At 41.4% G+C, this 22,090-nt stretch overlaps 1 protein-coding gene across 1 annotated transcript in view; it reads right to left on the bottom strand.

Moving 5' to 3' along the window:
• Positions 1-21,709, bottom strand: part of rnf213a (ring finger protein 213a) — a 35,754-nt gene extending 14,045 nt beyond the window's left edge. The window contains exons 1-37 of the mRNA XM_059347392.1: positions 21,569-21,709; positions 19,191-19,307; positions 18,205-18,359; positions 15,881-16,942; positions 15,580-15,758; positions 15,300-15,467; positions 14,935-15,140; positions 14,525-14,814; positions 14,180-14,433; positions 13,836-14,051; positions 13,528-13,720; positions 13,382-13,437; positions 12,998-13,169; positions 12,747-12,902; positions 12,532-12,630; positions 12,320-12,442; positions 12,010-12,193; positions 11,678-11,851; positions 11,345-11,497; positions 10,649-11,265; positions 9,101-9,260; positions 8,803-9,020; positions 8,538-8,675; positions 8,257-8,421; positions 6,658-7,939; positions 6,358-6,539; positions 6,087-6,242; positions 2,383-5,991; positions 2,169-2,293; positions 1,967-2,080; positions 1,764-1,888; positions 1,561-1,683; positions 1,406-1,467; positions 796-952; positions 569-710; positions 289-480; positions 68-198 (exon numbers count right to left, since the gene is read on the bottom strand). Of these exons, the coding sequence (XP_059203375.1) occupies positions 68-198; positions 289-480; positions 569-710; positions 796-952; positions 1,406-1,467; positions 1,561-1,683; positions 1,764-1,888; positions 1,967-2,080; positions 2,169-2,293; positions 2,383-5,991; positions 6,087-6,242; positions 6,358-6,539; positions 6,658-7,939; positions 8,257-8,421; positions 8,538-8,675; positions 8,803-9,020; positions 9,101-9,260; positions 10,649-11,265; positions 11,345-11,497; positions 11,678-11,851; positions 12,010-12,193; positions 12,320-12,442; positions 12,532-12,630; positions 12,747-12,902; positions 12,998-13,169; positions 13,382-13,437; positions 13,528-13,720; positions 13,836-14,051; positions 14,180-14,433; positions 14,525-14,814; positions 14,935-15,140; positions 15,300-15,467; positions 15,580-15,758; positions 15,881-16,942; positions 18,205-18,359; positions 19,191-19,290 (11,638 nt within the window). The 5' untranslated portion in view covers positions 19,291-19,307; positions 21,569-21,709. The remainder of the gene's footprint in view (positions 1-67; positions 199-288; positions 481-568; positions 711-795; positions 953-1,405; positions 1,468-1,560; positions 1,684-1,763; positions 1,889-1,966; positions 2,081-2,168; positions 2,294-2,382; positions 5,992-6,086; positions 6,243-6,357; positions 6,540-6,657; positions 7,940-8,256; positions 8,422-8,537; positions 8,676-8,802; positions 9,021-9,100; positions 9,261-10,648; positions 11,266-11,344; positions 11,498-11,677; positions 11,852-12,009; positions 12,194-12,319; positions 12,443-12,531; positions 12,631-12,746; positions 12,903-12,997; positions 13,170-13,381; positions 13,438-13,527; positions 13,721-13,835; positions 14,052-14,179; positions 14,434-14,524; positions 14,815-14,934; positions 15,141-15,299; positions 15,468-15,579; positions 15,759-15,880; positions 16,943-18,204; positions 18,360-19,190; positions 19,308-21,568) is intronic.
• Positions 21,710-22,090: the final 381 nt, after the last annotated feature.

Here is a 22,090-nt window from a genome sequence, read left to right as displayed (position 1 = left end):
ATTTAATTTACACAACATCATCATGGTCGTGACATGCCAGTTATTGCACCTGTTAACAGGCCATTACCTTCATGTTGAAGTGCATGAACCCAGAGTTCTTCCAAGTAGTCCTTGATCCTCCAACTGAAGGGCATGCTGCAGCTCATGTTCCTGTCTTGGGCGATGTAGTTCTGAACAAGGATTGTTCTTGTCTCAGAACTTTCAAAAGAAAACAGTAAACAGTATGTTAAATATGATTAGGGGTTGTTTGGTATCATTTTTGCAAAGTACAATATTGTCACCACTTACTTTTGGTCCATTGTTAGGTGTGGGATTTCCAGCAGCTTTTCATCGCCAAAGATGTCTAACCACAATCTCTTGACAAATTGGCCACAGTCTCTATCTAGAAGGATGTCCAAGTTTTGATCGCGATCAATGAGCGAAACCAGTTGCGCCAAGAAGGGGAAGACCACAGCTTGAACACGCTTCCATAAGGTTTGCCTGTCATGATCAACAAAAAGTTAACAATGTGCTTCAGATAACAGGAATACACTTGCAACATTTTGAATTGTGCAAATGAAGCACTCACCTGAAAGTGCCTCCTTCTTGCAAGGCATCAATGTTTGAGGCCTCCTTAATGACCCAGTTGCTTTTGATGGATGAGAAGGTGTTGCCATCATGAGTTGACAGCAATGAGTGAAGATGCCTCTTCACGATTTGCAGAAATTCCCCTGAAAAGAGGTAACAAAAAAAAACATGATGAGCGCTGCAACCGCTGCAACAAAATCAAAAACACTGACAATAAGTTGTTAGTACCTTTTACTTCATCATCATCACTGAGGAGTGTCAGCAGGATTTCAACTCTTCGAGTGCTGCGGAACCCGCTTTCCACCTGGTCCCTCAACATGCCCACTGCACTCTGCACACAGCTCCGAACCAGAGCTGTAGTGTCCACAACATTATCCCAGCCCTGCTGCAGGAGGATACGCTGGTTAAAAATGATGCTTTGTCTCTATATGTGTTCTTCTGTACTTTCACTTGATTACATTCAGTGCATCCACACCGACCATATGGAACAATGCAGGAGGCTACACTGAGTACCCAGATGTTGAACTCATAATGGTCAAAAAGTAGAACGCTGGACACTTCAACAGTGCATAATGGCAGTGCACAAATTGGAACATCTCTGTCAAAATGTACACACTACGCATTTAAATACATAGTGTACCAACAGAAGTATCTAACCTGAATCACAGCATTAGTGTCACAAGTAAACCAGAACAGACAACTGTGGAGGGAACATTTTTTGTAATTGATGAACATATGTCCAATATTATATTATATTTAAAGCCGAAAATAACAATAATGTAAATTTGTGATCTTCCCATAGCAGCAAATGCTTGAATTACATGTTGTCTGTACTCACATTTTCCTCCAGCTCTGCTTCCTCCTGCGTATCCTCAGTGTACATGTCATCCATCTCCATGGCTAGAAAAGAGGAATTTTGTAATTAAATACCACGGCACAAAGTTTATGGAGAGAAAATTATCATTTGCCATCAATTATTTAACCCTCAGTTACCTTCAGGCCGACTCATCTTTGTTTCAAACATCTGACTGATTGTCATGTTTTGCAAGGCTTTGATGTCTGAAACGATGTCTTTTGACCGTCTCAGGTCATCGATGTGAACTGATCTCCAGGGCCCTGTGAACAATAACATGTCTCATATTATTCTCCAAACAACATAAAAAAAATATTAAAATCACAATTCCTCGTAACCTTACCTCCATGAAAGCCAACATATGAGGTCCCTCCTTCCATTCTTGGCAGTCTGGTGATAAAGTAGACAAACACCCTGCTTCCTGTGCTCTCCTGAGTTAGTTTGTTGATTTCATTTATGGATGAATACCTAAAAATAGACAGCAAAACTCAATTTGACAAAACTACACAGTAGTTTAACTAAACAGAAAGGAAATATTGGACCTACTTTGCAGATGCAATGAGATTGGCGCTATGGGATGCGTTATCAAAATCACACTGAATGAGGAGGATCTTGTTGCAGGGTCCAGTGATGCTCCCATTTTCAGCAGTTAGGAAGTTCCTACAAGAAATCAGCGAATTGATCTTCAGACTGAGATTATACCCAAAGTACAGTTGAGTATATTCTTGCAAATACTATTTCAACAAACCTGATTTTCTTTAGGAAGGAGTGCTCTGTGTCAAACTGCTGAAGTGACAGAAGCTCAACAACATGCAACACTTGCTCTAGTGGTTCAAGGTCAGATGCTGTCAGAAGTCTGGAGAATGTTGTCACCTGTGGTTTAAAATTATAAGTATTAAGGTCTATAAGTGCGGACAACTTCAGGATATATTTGAAACCATATATGGCAACATTAAGCTTACCTCTGTGAAGGAAGAGTAGCAATGGACTTCCTGCATTGTGTGAGCAAGAATGAAGTCAGCTAAACAGCTGTTATTCTGCTCTTCAAAGTAGACCCTGGCCAGATTTTCACTCTCGACTTTGGGAAGCCTTGTGCAGTCCAACCGCACAACTGAGTCTGGTGTGGCGCATTTAAGCAGTATGAGTTTAGCTTCCTCCAGGATTCTCCTCTCAGGATCTGAGCTCTCCAAACTGTCCTTCTGCTTCTCTATTACTTGAAGTACCACAGAAGCACATGTGTCTGAGTGGTAGCCGATGAAGACATCTGGCAGTTGGTACTTGTAGGCTTGAGCTACTGCTGCGTGTTGACTGCTGAGAGACACAAAAAGTTTCAACCATTTCTCCAGTTCATCCACCATCCTCTTCTGTTCAGTTTTAAGGACAGTGTGGATGTCCAGGTAGTGTTTCTCCAGCCTGTTGATGAGCGGTATTGGGAACTGTTTGTAAACCACCTCTCTTTCCTCAATGACAATTAGCCGGAAGTCTTTGTGCACCCTGCATTTCACGCGGTGGGTTCCCAGTCCAAGGTCCACATATTTCTGTCCTCCCAAACAGACATAGTATTGGTTGAGGGCATCGTAGAGACTTTCATAGAGGTTCTGCAAGTTCAAGAGCACGACTGTTTGACCTGTCTCCATGCAGATCTTGACTCTGTTGATGTTGCGGCAGATTTGGGTATACTCTTGGTCTTTAGGGAAACTGGATCCAAAGATTATTTCTGGCTGGCCACTTTCTGAAAAGAAGGTTTGCTGCAGTATCTGTAGGGCTGCATAGTTCTTTGTGAGCACCAGTAGGTACCGACATTCTTCTTCTTGTCCAACTGCCTGAATGTTTTCAGTCACAAACTCAATGGCACTGATGTTCTCCAGGTTGGGTGCAATATGCAGTCTTTGGGTAAAGACAGTAACTACATCCACATCATCCCTGCCACTGAAATTTCTCAACACTGCTTTCACGGTTTCTTCTGCAGTGGGCTTTCTTTGAGAAGCCTTGGCCACAGCAAAAATCATCTTAATCAAGCTGTAATAGTCACGTAGGCCAAAAAAGCCTTTGCCTTGTTTGCGGCAGATGTTCAAGTAGGCTCTTGCAAAGGGTTGGAAGAAATCCCTGACCTTCTCCAAAACCATTGCATCAGATTTGCATATGCCTTTAGCACTCTCGATGAGTTCCTTCTCATCAGGGTCACCTCGGGAGACAAAAATGCCTCTGTTCATCTTTGCAGGGTCTAAAGCCCAGTTGGAGATGCCAATGAATCCAACCTTTTTGTGTGGTAGTGGCTCATCATCAATGCATCCCTCTTCTAGCAGTGGATGAAGGGTTTTTAGTGGCATCTTCGGAGAGTCCTCAGCCAGCCCGATCTCATCAAGAACCACGACTGAAATGTACTCGTCCAGGTTCTTTCCTTCCTGGAAGCGTCCGCATTGCTTGAACGTATTAATGATGCCGTCTGGTGTTGAGTGAGGGCTACATTGGAAGGACACCAAATGGATTTGTTTAAGCTTCCTGTAGAGGTCAGAGTGAGCAGCTTGGCCCTGCATTGCATCTGCTACCAGAGTTTTAGACAGAGATTTTGAACTTCCAGGTTTTCCAACTAAGAAGAGGGGGATTCTTAGCTCAATGCAGAGAACCATCATGAAGACATTCTCTTTGAGGGCACTGTTTCTTGCAATTGTATCCCCCATTGGCACACCACTCAGAAGCAAATCCTGCATGAGTGAGATATCCTGCATTATCTTTGTTGGGATGTAGGGTGGTGGTAGGCTTTTGCTGATTTTCTTTCTGTATTGATCTTTATATTCTAGGCAGGCATGGTAGCACACTCCTATGGCCATGACTAGAGACCATAGCACAGGGTCTCTGACCTCAGGCTGTCTCTGTTGCTTTTCATTGTTCTCAGTATCTTGATTGTTCTCAATTTTTTCGAGCTCTGCAAACAACATGACATGGTTGTCATAGAACCAAACAAAAGACAGCATGCAACGTTCGACATCTCTCAGGCTGACAAAGCTGCATTCATCCATTCTTGACCGCATGTACTTCTGTGAAGCTGACAGGACATCAGTGATGCACTTTATGTGCCTTTGATCTATCGTTTTGTTTTCAACCACTCTTTGCACAATCTGCTGGATGTATATTTTCTCTGTGTGATCGTTTAACTGTCCAAAGTCCCACACCAGAGGGATCATGCTTGGTGGTAATGCTTGAACTCTGTAGACTAACTGTCGGAGAGGGATAGACCCAAGCTTTTCATCTGTCTCTTCGGCACGAACTCTGTACCCAAGACCAGAAGATTCTAATCTCTCAATCATCTCATCTGTGTGCTTTCGGTAGGGGTTGCATGCTGCGATAATCTGCAAGCCACAGTTGGGGGTCAAACTTTCCCCCTTGACTGTCTTGTCACAGAGAACCTCCTTAATGCTGCTGATGGCCTCGGTAGTGTTGGCCTCATCAAAGAAGAGAACAGAGTCAAATCCGTAATCTTGCTTGTTAATAGAAGAAATGTCTTCTGCTTCTCTGATTTTGGTGTAAATCATCTCCGAAGTTGTCCCTCCATGCACCTTGACAAGTTTCATATTCTCAGTGGCCACTCCACTTCTCCGCAACTCACAAAGGAATTTGATGAGCCTTGTCTTGCCACACCCAGTTTCTCCCATGATGATGACAGGGATGCCGCACCTAAACCGCATATGGATTGCCAGCATCTTTAGTATGTTGTCAGTTGTAAGCTCGTATGTTTCATCAGGATCAAGAGGCCACTGGATACCAAGAACATTGCAGATTCTCTCTATTTTCTCCCCTCTTGGAAGGCCATCAAAGTCGATGTTGAAAGGGGCTCTCTGAAGGATTAGGCCTTCATACAATGCCCGTGTCATGACGTTCTTTTTTATCACCCTTCCAGATTTGGGCTCAATGGCATCCACAGAGTTCTGTTCATTGGGCTGAAGATGGAAACCAATGAAGGTCATGGACACATGGTCATCATTAAAGAAGATGTATGGATGTGGTTCTGTTTCCCATCTCTTCCTGATCAGGAAAGGAGCTAGGTCTTCATCCCGGACACCTGTCAGGTCAGTGTGCAGCTTGCCAGGACTCTGGTCAGAGATGCTGAGTGATGGCGTGGCAAAGTCCTTTGCCATCAGAATCATGAAGTCCACCACAAAGGTTTTGAATCCAGTCAGCGTGTCTCCAATGAATGTGGCATCACAAAATACAGATGTCTCACAGTCTTTCAGCTGAAGGTTTAGGAACCATGCAAAGTTTCTTAGTTCTGCCCAGGACGGGTCCATAATGCCACAGTACATGAGAAGCATCTGAAGACATTCCACGTGTGACCCTTCAACGCCCTGACTTGTAAACACATCAAGATCGACTTTGTTATGAAATCGTGTGAGATACTGGTAGGGCCGCTGAAAGGCTTCACTCCGGAATTCTTCATCATCCATCAGTGGGTCATCAGTGCTGACAATGGTAGGATCTTCTTGCTTCCTCATCTCTAGCATTAGCACCTCTTTGGGTGGTCGGCAGAAGATATTTGGGAACACTTCTGTGAAAGTGCTGTTCACATTTTGAGCCTATGCAGAAAACAGAGATAAAAACACAACATACAACATTTAAAATCAGCTGACAAATGATTAACGTTAGGAATAAAATTGTAAAAGAATCTTACCTGCCGTGAAGCATTTCTGGTTGACATGTCAGTTGGCTCTAAAATCTCAATTATATACAGCTGCTTGTCACTGCACTTCCATGTCTTTCCCTCAGAGTCCATCAAATAGCGCAGAATCAACAATTTGAAGAGAAACTCATGGAGACCTTTCTGAACCTTTTAAAACACATAAAACATGGTCCATTAAAACCATATGTAAGTCATTGAGACATATCCTACTCATAAGGCTATAACATATTAAACTAAGCATACACTTGAGAATAATTATTACCGATGATGTGATGTCAAAATGGAACATCATGAGTTCTTTCCTCTTGGGGGTGTTCAACAGCGATTGGACGATGACATTCTCATCAACAGTTGGTTCAATCAAGCGGATGCATTTCATCATCGATGGCTTTCTGGTTGAGTGCTTCAGTTCTTCATTTAGCCTCTTGACATAGAGGGATTTGCCTGCATTTATTAAGAAAAAACAAATTATTGCAGGCATCAAACATCTTAGGAGTAAAATATTCAACATAAGTGACATATATCAATAGGAAATATCTGAGTACTGTACATATGTACTTACCAACACCTGCCCTTTTGGATGAGACGACCCCAACGCACAGTCGGTCTTTGAATACAGCTGCAGCGCTGTCTTGATTTTCTGGAACAACGTAGTGTTTGTGGAGGTACATTTGGATCCTCGCCAATGACTCCTGAGGAACCATGTGCAATCTGTATTGGCTGAAGGCTGAAGGAAGGTAGGCATGTTCTCTTTCTGAGCTGCAGATGATAACAAGTCTGTAGTCTTTCCTGCTCTGCATTTTCATTCGCTGAAAAAGATTCTCAACTTTGGAGCTCACATCATATGTGAGCAGATCTCCATACAGTAGCGAGTATATCTTCTGCCCTCTGTATCCTGTGCTGAGACAGCGTCTGAGGAATAGCTCCACTTGTTCGTATGGTGTTGAGGAGTTGCACAGGAGGACTTCATCAAAGGTGGGAAGTGTCTCATCTTCACTACTCATGTAAACTGAGATGCAAGATGTCAAGACCTCATCATGTGGGCAAATAATGAGGTTTGGATTTCCAGTGACCAGGCCTTTTGGTAGCCGCCTCTGTATGAAATCCCCAATGTAATCAGAAATGTCTTCTTCACGCTTATCTTCACTCTCATCTTCTTTGTTGGCCAGTATTTCCAAAAGTCTTCCAAGACTTTTTATATCAAGGAGGTGTGGAAGATAAGTCTTCATGTCCTTCATATAGGCATTCCATATCAGATCAAACGTTTGGGAACCACTTGCTTGTTCCACAAGACTTGGCAGAGGATCCAACTCGCTGGTGAATTCTGGGTCTCCCAGTTCACTACTTGGCACCATGACAAAAGTCTGGAACTCAATGTCCTCATTTTGCTCTTGTGGTTTGGTGAGGATCTCATACTGGAGTTCATGCCAGACCTGCCTCAAGTCTGAGGCTGTGCAATTTGGCTTGACGAAGGAAAGCATCATGAGAACTTGGTCTTCAATATTGGTCACATTTTGCTGAGTCAGCTTGCTGCAGAGGTAGACGATCTGTTCGGCTGTATAGTAGTTCAGATAGTAATGCTGGGATCTTTGTTTGTCCACAAAATCCATCCAATAGTCCAGACACTTCTCCATTTTCCTGCAAAATTCAGGAAGCTGCTCCTCTATCCTGCCCTCCACAATGACAACACTGACAACACTGCCCAGGTTGAAGTCCATCATAATGCTGGGTTCATTGCTGCTTAAGCTGCAGTTGATTTGCGCTTCCCATTGTCTGAACAGAGGATTCCCAGCAGTGTATAGGGCAATGAATGCCTCAGCTAGTCTTTGAACACTGGCGAAAACCTGAGAAATATACAGTACACAGTCAGATGCTACTATAATTCCTTTTTTGTATGCACAGTGTTTTCAGGAAACATACTGGTATTACATGTCATATATTGAGTTAATGAATATTCCATATTCATTGCATTTCATTTATTGTTACACTCAAGTCTTCACTCTGGATGCCAATACATATGACATATGTGAATGTATGCATCTATTTGTTTATTTGACAGGGAAAATGCACAGCTTCATAGCACAATTTTCATCTATAGTCCCTGGGCATGAAACAAAGAATACCAGAAAATAAAATTAAAAAAGGTAACATTTCAACATACCTCTGCAAAGTGATCAACTTCACACTGCCCTTGATCCCCTTTCCCAGACATAAGCATGAGTTTGTTCTGCAGGTCCCGCAGATCCTCAAGAGAATAGCTGCGCATCTGCTGCCCCTCATCATGCTCCTCTGGAATCTGCAGCTTCAAGGCTGTCTCAAGACTCAACTTGATAAAAAAAAAAAACAGAAATACACTCACATACATAATTTTTACTTTATTCTCAGAGACTATCTTTGTGCTGCATGGACAGAGTTGCTATTGTCTTTGATTTTGTTTATTACCTTTTTTACACTCTGTGCACTAATCAGGTAGATACCCTTGTTGTTGATGGCTGATGCTAAAGAGAGAGATGACAGCTCCACTGATCCATGACAGTCCTTCACTGTCTTCAACCATTCCAAATGGCGTGCACTGTCCCTCTACAAAAGATGATAATATTGTCATTTGTGCTATTGAATATACATTTCATAGAGTTAGTAACCTAACTGTATGATAGTTTGAAGTTTGAAGCTTCTAAGCACTAGTATTAGCATGGCGTCCTCTTACCAGTTTTTTTGGTAGGTTGCTGTCGTTCTCCAAAGCTCTCCAGAGCTTTTTAAGCACCTCTTTGAGGACATCAAAACCAGAGTCTGGTTTGAGCTCATATAGCATTGATGAGTAGCCGAGGATAGCATCATGGAAGCAAGCGACACGGTCAACATCCATGTCATTCTCTCCCGCAGAGATGGAAGCCAAATCAACGAACACCTTCAACTCATTGATATCTTAAAAGAAAGAAAGAAAAAAATGTAAGTAATTTGCCTGAATGAGCATTGCGAATAATCCAGATAATAACTTTTCTTACCTTCAAGTGCATCTTTTACCCATTTGACAAAGTGTCCTCTGAGTCCCAGCTCCTGAAGGCAAAGTCTGCGGGGTTCAGTGATGTCAACCAGGACCATCTTGGCTTGCATCAAGTCATTGTCAATTCGATTGAGCTTCTCTTTCTGAAAGTCTGCATGATTCTGAAGGGAGAAGAGTCAAAAGATAAACAAAATAGAGTAATGCAGGGCTTGAAGCAGAAAAAAATCCTGTGCCTGAATTTTTTTTTTGCATGGGGGGGCTCAAAACTGTGGTAGGGGCAGGGGCGAAAAAATAAAAAGGGCCCATTCTGCACGACATGGGGCCCCACAAGCACGCAAAAAGCTCTGATGCATCATGTATGATGAAATATTAGCATTAAGTCAAAATGAGATCCAGATCAAAGTAATTAAAGATATGGTACTGAACCAAATCATCTAGGGGGGTCAGGGGGCATGCCCCCCCGGGAGAAAATTTGTAAATTTTTAAGTAAAATGCATCTATTTTGTGCACTTTGAGAGCTAAATGAGAGCAAACATCTCACGTAACATTTTTCACAGTTCGGTGATACCGTATTATAGAATCCTGAGAGGGCACATCATCATAATTTATTGTATAAAGGGACATCGTAGAGGGCAAGTTTTTTCATGTGTAAAGGGCAGCCAATAAGGCACTTTTCTCTCATTTTCACCACTCTAGAGGGCACCAAACAGGAAAAAGGGCACTAGAAGGGCACTCATTAAGACACGTTATTGAATTTTCTTGCGCTAGAGGGATCATCATCATAATTTATTGTATGAAGGGGCACCCTAGAGGGCACCAAATCATTTTTTGCACGTGTAAAGGGCAGCCAATAAGGCACTTCCTCTTGTGTTCACCACTCTAGAGGCACTTTAGCGTGCTTTTTCAACCATGGAGGCATGAAGGGGGGCGGTGACTCTGGAGGTGACGTATGGTTTTCGCCGTTGTTAACTGTGCACAGCAAATGATCATAAACAAAGCAGCATGGCTAATTATTATGCACAGAGTCTCCGCTGATCATAAACATAGTGATCGTGAATTAACGGTACGCGCTAACTGCGCACAGAGTGTCCGGTGCTTGTTGTAAACAAACAGATCGCTGTTTCTCCTGCAGCAGCAGCACATACACACTGTACTGCTACAGAGCTAACTGCCGCTAACGGCGGAGGCCGCTAACGCCGGAGGCCGGCTCGTTAGCGGGCCGCTAAAAAGAGTAAGAAGGAGTCGCTGGATTTGTCTCCAGTCACTTTCTTGAGAAATAGTAATGACGTGGGTCTAAAGCACGCTCGCCGATGAGCCGCCTTCTTCTTCTCCGGCAGGCTATACGCTATCCACCGTAATGCCGCCCTCCCCGGTCATACCCAGATCTAACTATGGGTTTTTGGTGGGTTTTCTTTTTTTTAAAACATGATTAAAAAAAAAAATAATAAAAAAAAAATCCCAAGCCGGATTTCCGGCACCGTGCCGGAGGTCTTCAAGCCCTGGTAATGGAAATCTTTTGTGGTACATCATACTTAGTTTAAGTACTTACAACTTCTGTGAGTGTCTCCAGGACCCTGAAGTCCCCTTGAAGATGAAGCGTGTCTTTGACCATCATGATAATTTCAGCCGAAGCCACAGCCAGATGAAGCTCATGATACTGCTCAATCTGTTGAACTCTACGGTAGATCCATTGTCCACTGTCGGTGGATTTATCAATTTTGCACATGATGTTCAGGTCCTGCGCAAGTGCTTCGTACCGGCCATTGAAAGCTTTGAAGAGCTGGTTTACCTCCTCAAGCCTTATAGTGCCATTTTTCAGACAGGTGTAGATGTTTTTGTAGTCATCAAAGCAAGGTTCGAAAATGTCGTAATATATTGTTTCTGGTGTTGCTGTTATATCTTCTTGTTCATCAGGATCGTCTTGTTCCATTTCTTCAGTGGCCATGAGTTTGGCTTGTTTCTCCCAACACAGTTTGAATATATAACTCTCTCTATACGTGTACAGGACCTCTGCCATGTTTCGGATTTCTTCATCCAGATTGAAGTAGGTAACAGTGCCCGCCATGGGAGAGGGCATTTGATCAAAGGGATATACCTCCATGAAAGAGTTCAAAGGCATGACCTCAATGTTGACCCGCTGTCTCTGTTCCATGTCGGCAACATCAACTGTGATGGAAAATAAATGACCATGTTACATTTGCTGGAACTGTGTGGTCAAGCAAAACTGACGGACTCTCAACATTACCTTTCATGTGTTCCTCAAGTTTGTGGCTCATTGTTAAGATGGCATCCACAAGCTCCTTCTCATGGTAAACAGCTTTCAACTCATTCTCTCTCAACTGCAACAGCCTCTTCATTTTGGTATTATCCTTGTATTGTTCATTTTCAGAGAGGCAATCTGTTAACACCACACACACGCACACACACACACACACACACACACACACACACACACAAAAAAAAAATCAATATGACGCTATCATATGAAATCAACATGTTCTGTGGTTATGTAAAATTAAATGTTTATAATTTTATAATTATGAGGGGAAATCTTTGATGACAAGCAAAATGTTATTACCAATCTTCAGCATATCTAAGAAGGCGCTACTCTTCTCCAAGATGATACTGAGCAGGCGGGTCTTAATGCTTCCATGGACCAGTTGTTTGTTAATGGCTGTGAATGATGATATGGCAATAGCAATTCTGTCCCTGGCATCTTGAGAGAGCTTCTCAATCAGCTTTTCATCTGCACCTGCAACAACAGAAATTACATGTTAGTGTTTTTGTCTAAAACCACATCAATGATTACGATGCTTAACTTTTAACATTAAGTCATAAACTGATGTGTTGTTTCCTACTGTTGCAGGGTGTGTGCATGTTTTAATGGTTCATTTATTACTGTGGAGGTACCATGTAGTTTGAAATAGTCTTTGGCAGCAGTCCAGGAGAGGAGGTGCTGTAGGACCAACTCTTCATCTTCCTCGTAATTTCCATGACGGTCCTTCGGCCAGGATTTCTCGATTATGGCTGAGATAAGTTTCCCGAATTTCCAGTTTACCTTTAACTTCTCAAACAGCTTTCCCTCAGACTTGGTCTGCATATGAGGAAAAACAGTCCTAAACATTACTTTACATCTTTTAACTGGATGCAGTCAATCTGTGACTCACGCAGTGCAATTTTAGACAATTGTATTTATCTCGAAAATGAGAATTCTTCATACCTGGCACAAAGATGTAACTGCCTCAAGAGCACATCTCTCAATAATAGCAGCAACCTGTGGATGGGATGAATTGAGCTCCTCTATCTTTGTGCAGTAGAATTCAATTTGATCCACAGCAGACTCCTACAACCAGATAGACACGTGAGATGTAGCTAACATTTTGTAGTTTGAATTAAAGACAATTAGCAAGGACCTGAAGATGTATCACATACCTGTTTGTACTTGCCCTCAAAATCTCTTGTGAATCTCTGTCTCCATTCTTTTGTACACTCTTCATCTTTGAAACTGATGGCGATTATGTTGTTCCACATCTGCAAAATGCAACCAACAAATGCCCCAATGTCAACATTTCTCTGCCAATGATGGTTTGTGTGCATCTATATGTGCATTTTATGTGTTTAATTCAAAAACATAACAAAATGCTCACTTCAATCTCCGCTGTTGCCTCAACTCGGTACAGAGATGTCAGACCTCTGCTGAGCAAACCCTGTCTGAAGGACTGACTGATCCAGTCTCTCATAATGTCCATCGCATGAGAGATCACCATGTCAAATCGATGCTCTTTTCCTCCTTCTTGAGGCTCCTAAATCAGAATTATGAGGACAGTATTTGAGATGAGCAAAACTTAATTCTGTCTGAAATTCTAACAGCTTGCCTTATAAGATTCACTTCACATACCTGTTGTTTGTTACTGTGAACAAAGTCTGACACTGATGCAACCAGATTCATGCAAGCAACAGGAATATCAAGGCAGCCCTTGCTATATGCTGCTTTGGCTCCTTTGCAGATCCTCTCTAACAGTTTCACTACTGTGGCAAGGCACTCTCTCCTGTAAGCCTCTGTGAAATGACTGTAAACAAAACAAGAATAGAAGATTAAAGCATCACAAATAAACATGTTATATATACGTTCAAAGTTGATTTCATGATCTGCACAGCAAAATAGTTGTATTTTGTTCCTTCCATATCCTTGTACGAGTCTTAAAAAGAGAACTGTGTCTACAATAATAAAATCAACCAATAAACCAAAATCTGATTCGATAAATTTAAAAGAGAGAATCACCTGTATTTTTCCTCAATGAGATGTTCTTGGATATGTGAGAGAATTTGAGATACTGTCTGTAAAACAGAAATCCAAGATTAAATGATTTTAATGAGATATTCTGTAACCCTAAAATGTATTAATTTTAACTGATTTTTCCACTTCACCTGGAAGTTACTGTAGGAAATATCCGAAGGAGCCTTAAAAGTGAAAACCTGAAGCATGTCCAAGAGCTCAATGTTAATGCTGATGATAAACTCCATCAGATCTTCAAATGGCACCAAGTACAAGCAGGATCGCACTAAAAGTGTGTCCACTTCCATCAAGTGAGCGTGATTCTTCATCACATTCAACAGCGCCCTGAAAACAGAACAGTTGAATAAACATATGCGAAGTCAAATCTGTTTCTGTCCAAATAAATGCACAGGGAGATGTTTGTGTAAGCTGCAGTTTGGCAAAGGTAGGGAACTCTTACCTTCTGTCTTGACTGTTCATGTATGTTGCTGAGGTACCAAAGCCAATGCCTTGCAAACCTGCCCAGGATACACCGTACTTCGAGGTTCCATATGTTGGTATTTCAAAGGGCTTTGTGTTGCCTTTGAGAAGGTGGAGAAGCGGTAATACCAGAATCCATCGAGGCATTCCCACTGTTCTCACACTGTTTATCAGAGTAATCAACATTTCTGGCAGACTACAGCAAAGAAAATAAATAAATAAAATGATTAGAGCCAATATTAACAGCGGGTCTTAAGTGAGTTGATCATGACTGCCATTGGAATTTATTGATAATTACTGTAGAGTAAAAGTCTAGGTACTTACTTTTTGAAAATAGAGACATCCTTAGAAAAATCGTTCCAGTACTGAAGAAAATCATCTTTTTTGGGCAGGCACAGTGCAGTGCAGAGCCGATGGAGTTCACCATCATTTAGTCTGATACCATGTTGTCTACATACACAGAGCATGATCACAGCCGCTCTCATTGTGTCCTGAATGTAGAGCATCTTTCCCTCTCCATCAACCAACAACTGAGGAATCACCTTTGTCAGCATGAATTCCTTAAGCATCCTCCTCACCTAGGAATCAAACCAGAGAAGTATAGGTCATTTGAAAGTCTGTTTTTTCTAGATAAAATATAATGCTACTGTGTGAAGATCATGAACTTACATCGTCTTTTCCATAGTCCAAGGAGTTCCATTTCTTTTGTCTGTCCTCAAACACAAAGGGCTCCCCATAAATCTGAAAGAACTGATTCAGTTGGATCAGGAAGCTTCTCAAATTGGTATCACTCCAGCTCTTGAGTAGATCAAAAATGGTGTCTAGCATCACATTCCCTGCAATCTCTCTGCCTTGAATTAGATCTTTCCTTTGATCAGGCCAGATCTTGTCTTTAAGGCGTTTGAGCACATTAGTCGATGGCTCAACACAGACGATGTCATCATATTGATGCCAGTCACCTGTTACAGAAAGAAAATACGACTAATATGAGATTTCCGAATAATAATCAAAACACAGCATTTAGATGCTGTTACCAATCAGGCAAATGTATTTACAAATGGCCTCGGGACTGCATTTACCTTCTTCGGTGAGGAGGTGGGACTTCACAAACAAACATCTGTTGAGTTTGTGTTGTGTAGAATCCAGTTTGTATATATACTCATACTCATATTTGCCCTTTTTATTTCTATAGACAACATATTTGTATGGTATAGACTCAGACTCAGCATCTTTTCTGAGTGTCATCAGACTGCCCTCGACCAGAAAACCATGTTCTCCAAGGTCCCTGTGTGAAAAGGGAAAAAAAACCCCATCAAATGTACGTAGCGTTAAGTCAGTGAGCTCAGTTGCTGTACCAATTTTTTTTGGTGTAATCACTATTTGATGTGCCCATCTATTAGGCCACCATCAGAGTTTAACTGCCAGTTAACTTAAGGGTCGGCACCTTGTCACAAACAGCTCAACTGCATCTTCCTTCCATGTCCCAATGCAGCAGCCAGCCCTGATGAAGATACGATCCTCATTTGGATCAAATTTGAAATCCTTTGAGAGAACTGCATGGAAGTAAATTGTGAGTCTGTCTCGTGCAGCAATGGTGTTGTTCCTGGTCACCCTAAAAAGCAAAGACAAATAAATACACATATGGTACATTTTGTGCACCTACACAAAACTGGCAACAATTATCTAAGGCAAATGTGTACAGCCATCTGACGGAGCTTGAGCACCTTTTGGGTGGTGGGCCAGCGGGGATGTTGGATTCTGTGTCGTCCCTACTGTCATCTTTACTGCCCTTGTCACCGTCATTGTTTTGTGCTGCAGTCGAGTCCTGCTTGCTCCCAGACTGCTGCACCTCCATGTTCTCTGCTGTCCCCTGAGGGTCCACACTGGAGCCGGCGCTGTTATCCTGTTCATGAAGCATCAAGTATGCATGTTAAATAAACAGCATGAAAATTAAATCTCATATACTTTCTCCAGTAAAATAATAAAATCCAGGCTTCTGTCAATAATGATAGTTTTCATACATACCGTTGATGGTTTTTGGGGGCCAAAAACCATCTTTTGTTCAGCTACAGGCTGCTTTTGTTTCTGGTTCTGCTGGTTCTTCCCCGTCTGTTTGTTTGGTTCTGCCTGTCTTGTATTTGTCTCCATGTTGGCATTCTGGTCCAGTGTGGGTTGTTTGGTTGTGTCTTTGTTATTCTTTTGTTCTTTATTCTTATCCGTCTTTTGATCTTTAGGGTTGGCAGGCTTCGTCCCTTTGCCTGGACCTGGCTGAGGAGTCGTACTCTTGCTGGCCTCTGCAATTGGAGCTCTAGTGTCAACTGGTGCATTCTTGAGTTTTTGATCCTGAGCTGATTTCGGTGCATTGCTCTCTCCTTCAACAGGTTTTCCTGGAGCTTCTTTAGACTTTTCCGTCTTTTTGTCTTTAGGGTTAGTGGGCTTCGTCCCTTTGTCTGGACCTGGCTGAGGAGTCGTACTCTTGCTGCCCCCTGCAATTGGAGCTCTAGTGTCAACCGGTGCGTTCTTGAGTTTCTGATCCTGAGCTGATTTCGGTGCATTGCTCTCTCCTTCAACAGGTTTCCCTGGAGCTTCTGCAGACTTTTCCGTCTTTTTGTCTTTAGGATTAGTGGGCTTCGTCCCATTGTCTGGACCTGACTGAGGAGTCGTACTCTTGCTGACCTCTGCAATTGGAGCTCGAGTGTAAACTGGTTCGTCCTCGAGTTTCTGATCCTGAGTTGATTTCGGTGCATTGCTTTCAGCTTCAACTGGGTCCCCAGGAGCTTCTTCAGGCTGTGCCACAGTCTTTGCATCTTCTGTGGCAGCAGCTGTTTCACTCTGAATAGCTTGTGTGTCTTCAGGTGGTGCAGCAGGAATGTTTGCTGTTGAAGAACTGGGCTGGCTCTCTAGTGAGTCGGGTCCATCCTGGTGTGAGTCGGGTGTTTCATCCATTGCATTATCTGAGCTGTCACTGTCAGTAGAGTCTTTTCCACTCTGCTTGCTCTTCCCCTGGTTGTCTCCCAAGGAGATGTTGGACATCTCTTGGTCCAAGTTGCCATCTTTCTTCTTTTTGTTCCGCTTCCTCTTTTTTTTCTATGAATACAAGCCAATAAAAGATCAGACTTCCACTCAGACGTTTAACTCTTAATGTGAAACCATGCTGCAGCCTTTAACGTAAATATCTATTCTAAAGCCTGATTTCCACCGGGCGCGGAACAGGCATGGAACGGGCGCGGAACGGCTGCGCTGGATAACGTCTCAGCAACAGCTCTCCACTCTGCAGCGCGATCAATCTGTACCACTTCTATTTTTGCCGCGAGCCGTTGCAAAACCGCGTCAAGCTCAACAGAGCAGATGGCACCAGACAGAAAATCCGACTCAGAATCAATGTAATACTCTTCCGCCCCATTTCAAAATAAAACACAATACGCAGTTAATGCAGCCTAAAACTACTTCACATCAACATTACGTCTTGACCGAGGCACCAGATCAGCAATCAATCAATCAAAGGGTCTCAGAGGTCTCGGCGACATGGACGACGAGAGACTGATTGTTGAAGTGGAACATCATACAACAATTAATGACTTAATGATTAACGTGGATACGGCTGGCTCGCTACGTTGCCATTATGCGCCTGTTACGCGCCCGGTGGGAATTGACACCGGGCAGAGGACGGAGCAAAACCGCGGCGGAGCCATGCCGCGGCCGTTCCACGTCTGGTGGAAATCCCCAGTAAGGGAATTAGTAACTTGAAAAGGAAACATTTCAACTTGACAAAGACCTAAACTACATCTAAATGCTATTCCAAATTATAAGAGTATAATAATGAGAATATCATTATCAGACTAGATAACTTAAAGCATGTTTTTTTTTTAACTTTAGTTTTCAATAAACAGTCCAGCTTTCAACTGAAGTTAAAGTCCACTTGACTCTACTGTCTGAAAATTGCAGAACAAGGCGGAACAAACCTTGAAATAACTCTCTGTGTATAGGAAATAAAATAAAAGGATGATGGAATTCTGACTCAACTCCTGCAAAAATAATCTCAACCATGTAGAATAACTTTTTGCAAACTTAAGTTTTATGCTAAAACTGTGCTTGAGAATCATAAAGTGACTGTGTGCACTCAGACTCAATGATTTACTGGCAATTCATCAAAGTAATTTACTGATAATTTGCTTTTCTTAGTCATACATGATAAACTGAATAGTTTAGGATTTTTGGTAGGATAAAACAAGTTACACATGAAATTTTTCACTATTTTCTCACATTTTTTGGGCAAAATGATTTATTGAGAAAATAACTGGCAGATTAATTGATAATGGAAATAATCTTAGGTTGCAGCACTAAATTACCTTTTTCTTTGGATTACTGATGCTCTCATCATTTGGTCGTTTGGGGGATTTGTTGGAGTCTTTGCTGTCCACAGGTGACTCGATTGTTTGAGACACAGATCTCTCAGCTGTACCTCCCGGGTGTGCTACCAAGGATCTGGGCTCATCTGTTGTATCTGGAATAAATTAATGTGGTACACAAATCAGACTGCACCCAAAGATGTGTGAAAAACACTATCACTGTTACAATGAATGATGAACAAATGCATGCACTGTATGCTGTTGATCAGCAGTAGTGCATTCAGTGTATTGCTGAGAAGTTATTTGCATTCCAGTCAAATCCAAATCACATCACATGGCTGGTAAAGGATTTACAATAAAACCTTGCAAATAATAGATGTTTGACAATAATTTACAAATGAATGCATACCATCAAAACATCTTTATTTGTTTTGTTCTGTTTTTACTTTTACTTAATGTCACAAGGTTGGATTTTGTTCTCAAATGTAGTCTTGCTCAGTGTGGAAAGATGCTGGCCCTGCTGTTTAGAAAAGTGTGGCAGATAATGCAGAAATGCTCCCATCTGGAGGTAAGAGAGTAACATTAGATGACGTTTATTTTATTATTTTATGTCAAATACTTTTTAATTTACTTTAATAGGTACTATATATGTAAAGGAAATATGGGCTAATATCATGACAATTTGCAGAATATGGGTTTTGAACTGTTGAACCAAGTTATCATCATTTTGTGTCATTCTTTCTTTCTTTACATAAAAGTTGTTACGTTTATTATTTGGGGAGAAAGTGACATTTAATCATATTCTATGTTCAAACCAACGCTTGTGGTAGTTTTATGGCATTGATAGGGTAGTCCCACTTAAAAAGAACACACATTATGTCACATTATGAACATAGTCTTTTATAAATTGTGTGTTGGTCTTAAAACAAATCCTGTAAGTGAAGATATAATATTAAACCACATTTCTAAATGATGATTCTACTTACCCTGTGTGTTTGCAGGATGGATAGGCAGCCTATGGCCACACTCACAGCAGAACTTTGCTGTTTTCTCCAAAATATTATGGCTACACGATGGGCACTTCATTTTCAGACTTCAGTGACCTGTGCAGTGGAGAAAAACAAGTTTATCTGCAATGTTCCTTGAGGTCCCACCCTGTAGAAGATTCCTTTCACTTTCAATTCTGCCACATGATGCCTCAGAAAACAGAATCCAGCTGTACAAAACAACCTCCTGCCATGAAGTTGTTCCTTTCATTGGCATGGACTTTGAACAGACTTACCCAACAAACTGACCTATAGACATTTTGTTAAGTGATTGAAATGGAAATAACCATGCAGCAGTGACAGTGAAGCGCTACACGCCCACCTTCAGTCCCGCGATCTATCATCCAATAACAAACTCACTTCAGCCAAAGAGTAGGAAAACGTAAGATGTCTCACTGCGCACTAGAAAAAAAGAAGTTACTAAAGATGGAAAAATCAATGTTCTCCTCTGTACTAAAAATAAACCTGCCTATCCATTAAGTACCTGACAAATGTTGCAGCATCAATTCACCTTTCATTGGGTGCAAAAAGCAGTAGATGGGCTTGACAGTGCATTTAATAAGACATGTCTATACATGCAGATGGTAGAAGCTCCTAGTCTGCAGGAATTGTTACAGATCCGAAACACTTACAAGACAATACTGTAAAGTAACACACTGTCATTGTTGCCCAAAAAAATCAAACATAGAACATGAGTTAAATTATTAACTATAGAATAATTTATTCAGGGTATTAGTTTTAACGTTAAGGATGAAGAGTTTAAAAAGTATTTGTACAAAATAACTACATAATTAAAAAAGGGGATTCGCTTTGTAAGTGACACTTTCAGGGGTTTATTACTGGACCATGTTTTCTCTCTCTCCCTCTCTCCCTCCCTCTCTCTCTCTCTCTCTCTCTCTCTCCCTCCCTCTCTCTCTCTCTCTCTCTCAACCCTCAGGACTTCTGGCTACACCCTGAGACAACAACTTCCTTGAATGTGTTAACCCACAGAGAGCCGTGCTGTGATTTTTGCACTTTGTCATAACATGTTTTTGTAAATCTTTTGTGTGAGCTAATGGAGACATTCAGATTAGCACCTACACATCAGGATTTTATGCCATGCACAAGAAGAGATCAACATCTGGGCTAGTGAAGAAAGGGAAGAGACATATTTCAATCTGTTTATACTTTCATGTCATACTTTATATGGTGGTTTATATGGTGTGTACTTAATTATACAAATATTTATTGTTTGTTTGTTTGTGCTCCAAATTGTCTTCACCCTGAAGACAATTTTGAACCCTTGTACATCAACATTATCACATAACTAAATATAATTTGTTATTTGTAGTAATATCAGTTTGCAAGGGAAATTGCAAAAGAATGATTATATTTATATTATTATATATTATATTATATATTATTACCATCATATCATCAGTACAATTACCACTGTACCTTACCTACCAACTTATCTTATTTTTAACTTCTTAAATGTCCTTGTTCTATTCTGTGTTTTTTTCCATTGTAGTTGTTATTTATTCTACCTCAGTATTTTATTCTATTGTATTTTATTGTACTTAAATACCGGACCGTGACAACCTAATTTCCCTTCGGGGATGAATAAAGTAATCAATCAATCAATCAATCAATCAATCAATCAATCAATCAATCAATCAATCAATCAATCAATCAATCCATCTATCCATCTATCCATTTATCTATCTATGGACTACAAAGTGTGACGTTTTTCAAGCACCGAGTGATTCCTCTTGTTAATATAACCATCTTTGTCTCAACCGTTCAGCCAATCCAATACTTGCCTGGTAAAAATGATGCTACGTCACTTCCTGTTTCCAATCCAGCTTCTTTCGACAATAGCTAAACTAACAATGCTAACTTCACAAACACACAGTAGCTGCACGTTATTAGTGCATTATCACGACACATAAATTAACTCCAGTAACGGCTCGATGTCACACCTAATAAATGCCCTTGTTACGTTAGTAACTCGCTCACTAACTGGCACCATAACAGTCAGTCCATAAAGCTGCGTATTAGTCACGTCAGCTAACATTAGCTGGGTCTGTTTACTCACTTTACAGAAAAAAGCTAATGAAATGTGCAGGTGCATGGAGAGCTGTCAACCGAATGACAGCACCTTTAAACCTATTTTTTAGACAAATTTGACTCAGAGGTGTCTTGTGACAGCGTGGTCTGATAGCTAACGTCAACTCCGGCTAATAGTGTTAGTTTATTCCTAATTTGTCATAACGTAAAGTCTGACGTTATCACCTGCAGCTGCCCACAAAGCAGCGAGAAACATGTAACAGCCCTACCTGAGCTGACTGCGTCGCCACCTTTTCTTCTGTTTTGCAAAATAAGGAGTCCAGAAGTCATTTCTGCTGAAGCCACTGATGCACCGGCACGGAGTCCCGGCCCAGACCTGCTATCATTTCATTTCCGCGTGTCTTGTAAAGTTTCGTTTTGTCAGAAATGGGCGTTTTCTAATAAAGTTGGCTTTCTAAATGACTCATATCAGGGTTGTTTTTTACATGGGGGATTACAGAGGAATTTGCCATGCACAGGTGTGGAGATTAGGGGTCTGTATTACAGTAACATCTGTCATTACTGTAGTAGTTTCTTCTAATGACGCATATCAATCATTTGTTTATTTAGGCTATGGTGCAGTCATGTGCTGTACACTTTTTTTTTTTAATCAGAGAAGCCATCTGTTATGACACAAAGAGTTAAAGTAGGCTTTCTTATCATCTTTCCTACAGGTAAACTCCCTTAACCCACTAAATGAGTGTATGCTCTCAAGTTTCTATGGGCACTCTATTAGCTTTCATGAAGATTTA

The sequence above is a fragment of the Centropristis striata genome, chromosome 13 (assembly GCF_030273125.1).
Source record: "Centropristis striata isolate RG_2023a ecotype Rhode Island chromosome 13, C.striata_1.0, whole genome shotgun sequence".
NCBI lineage: Eukaryota > Metazoa > Chordata > Actinopteri > Perciformes > Serranidae > Centropristis > Centropristis striata.
The sequence above is the reverse complement of the archived record's forward strand: the minus strand, read 5'-3'. Positions and strand labels throughout refer to the sequence as shown.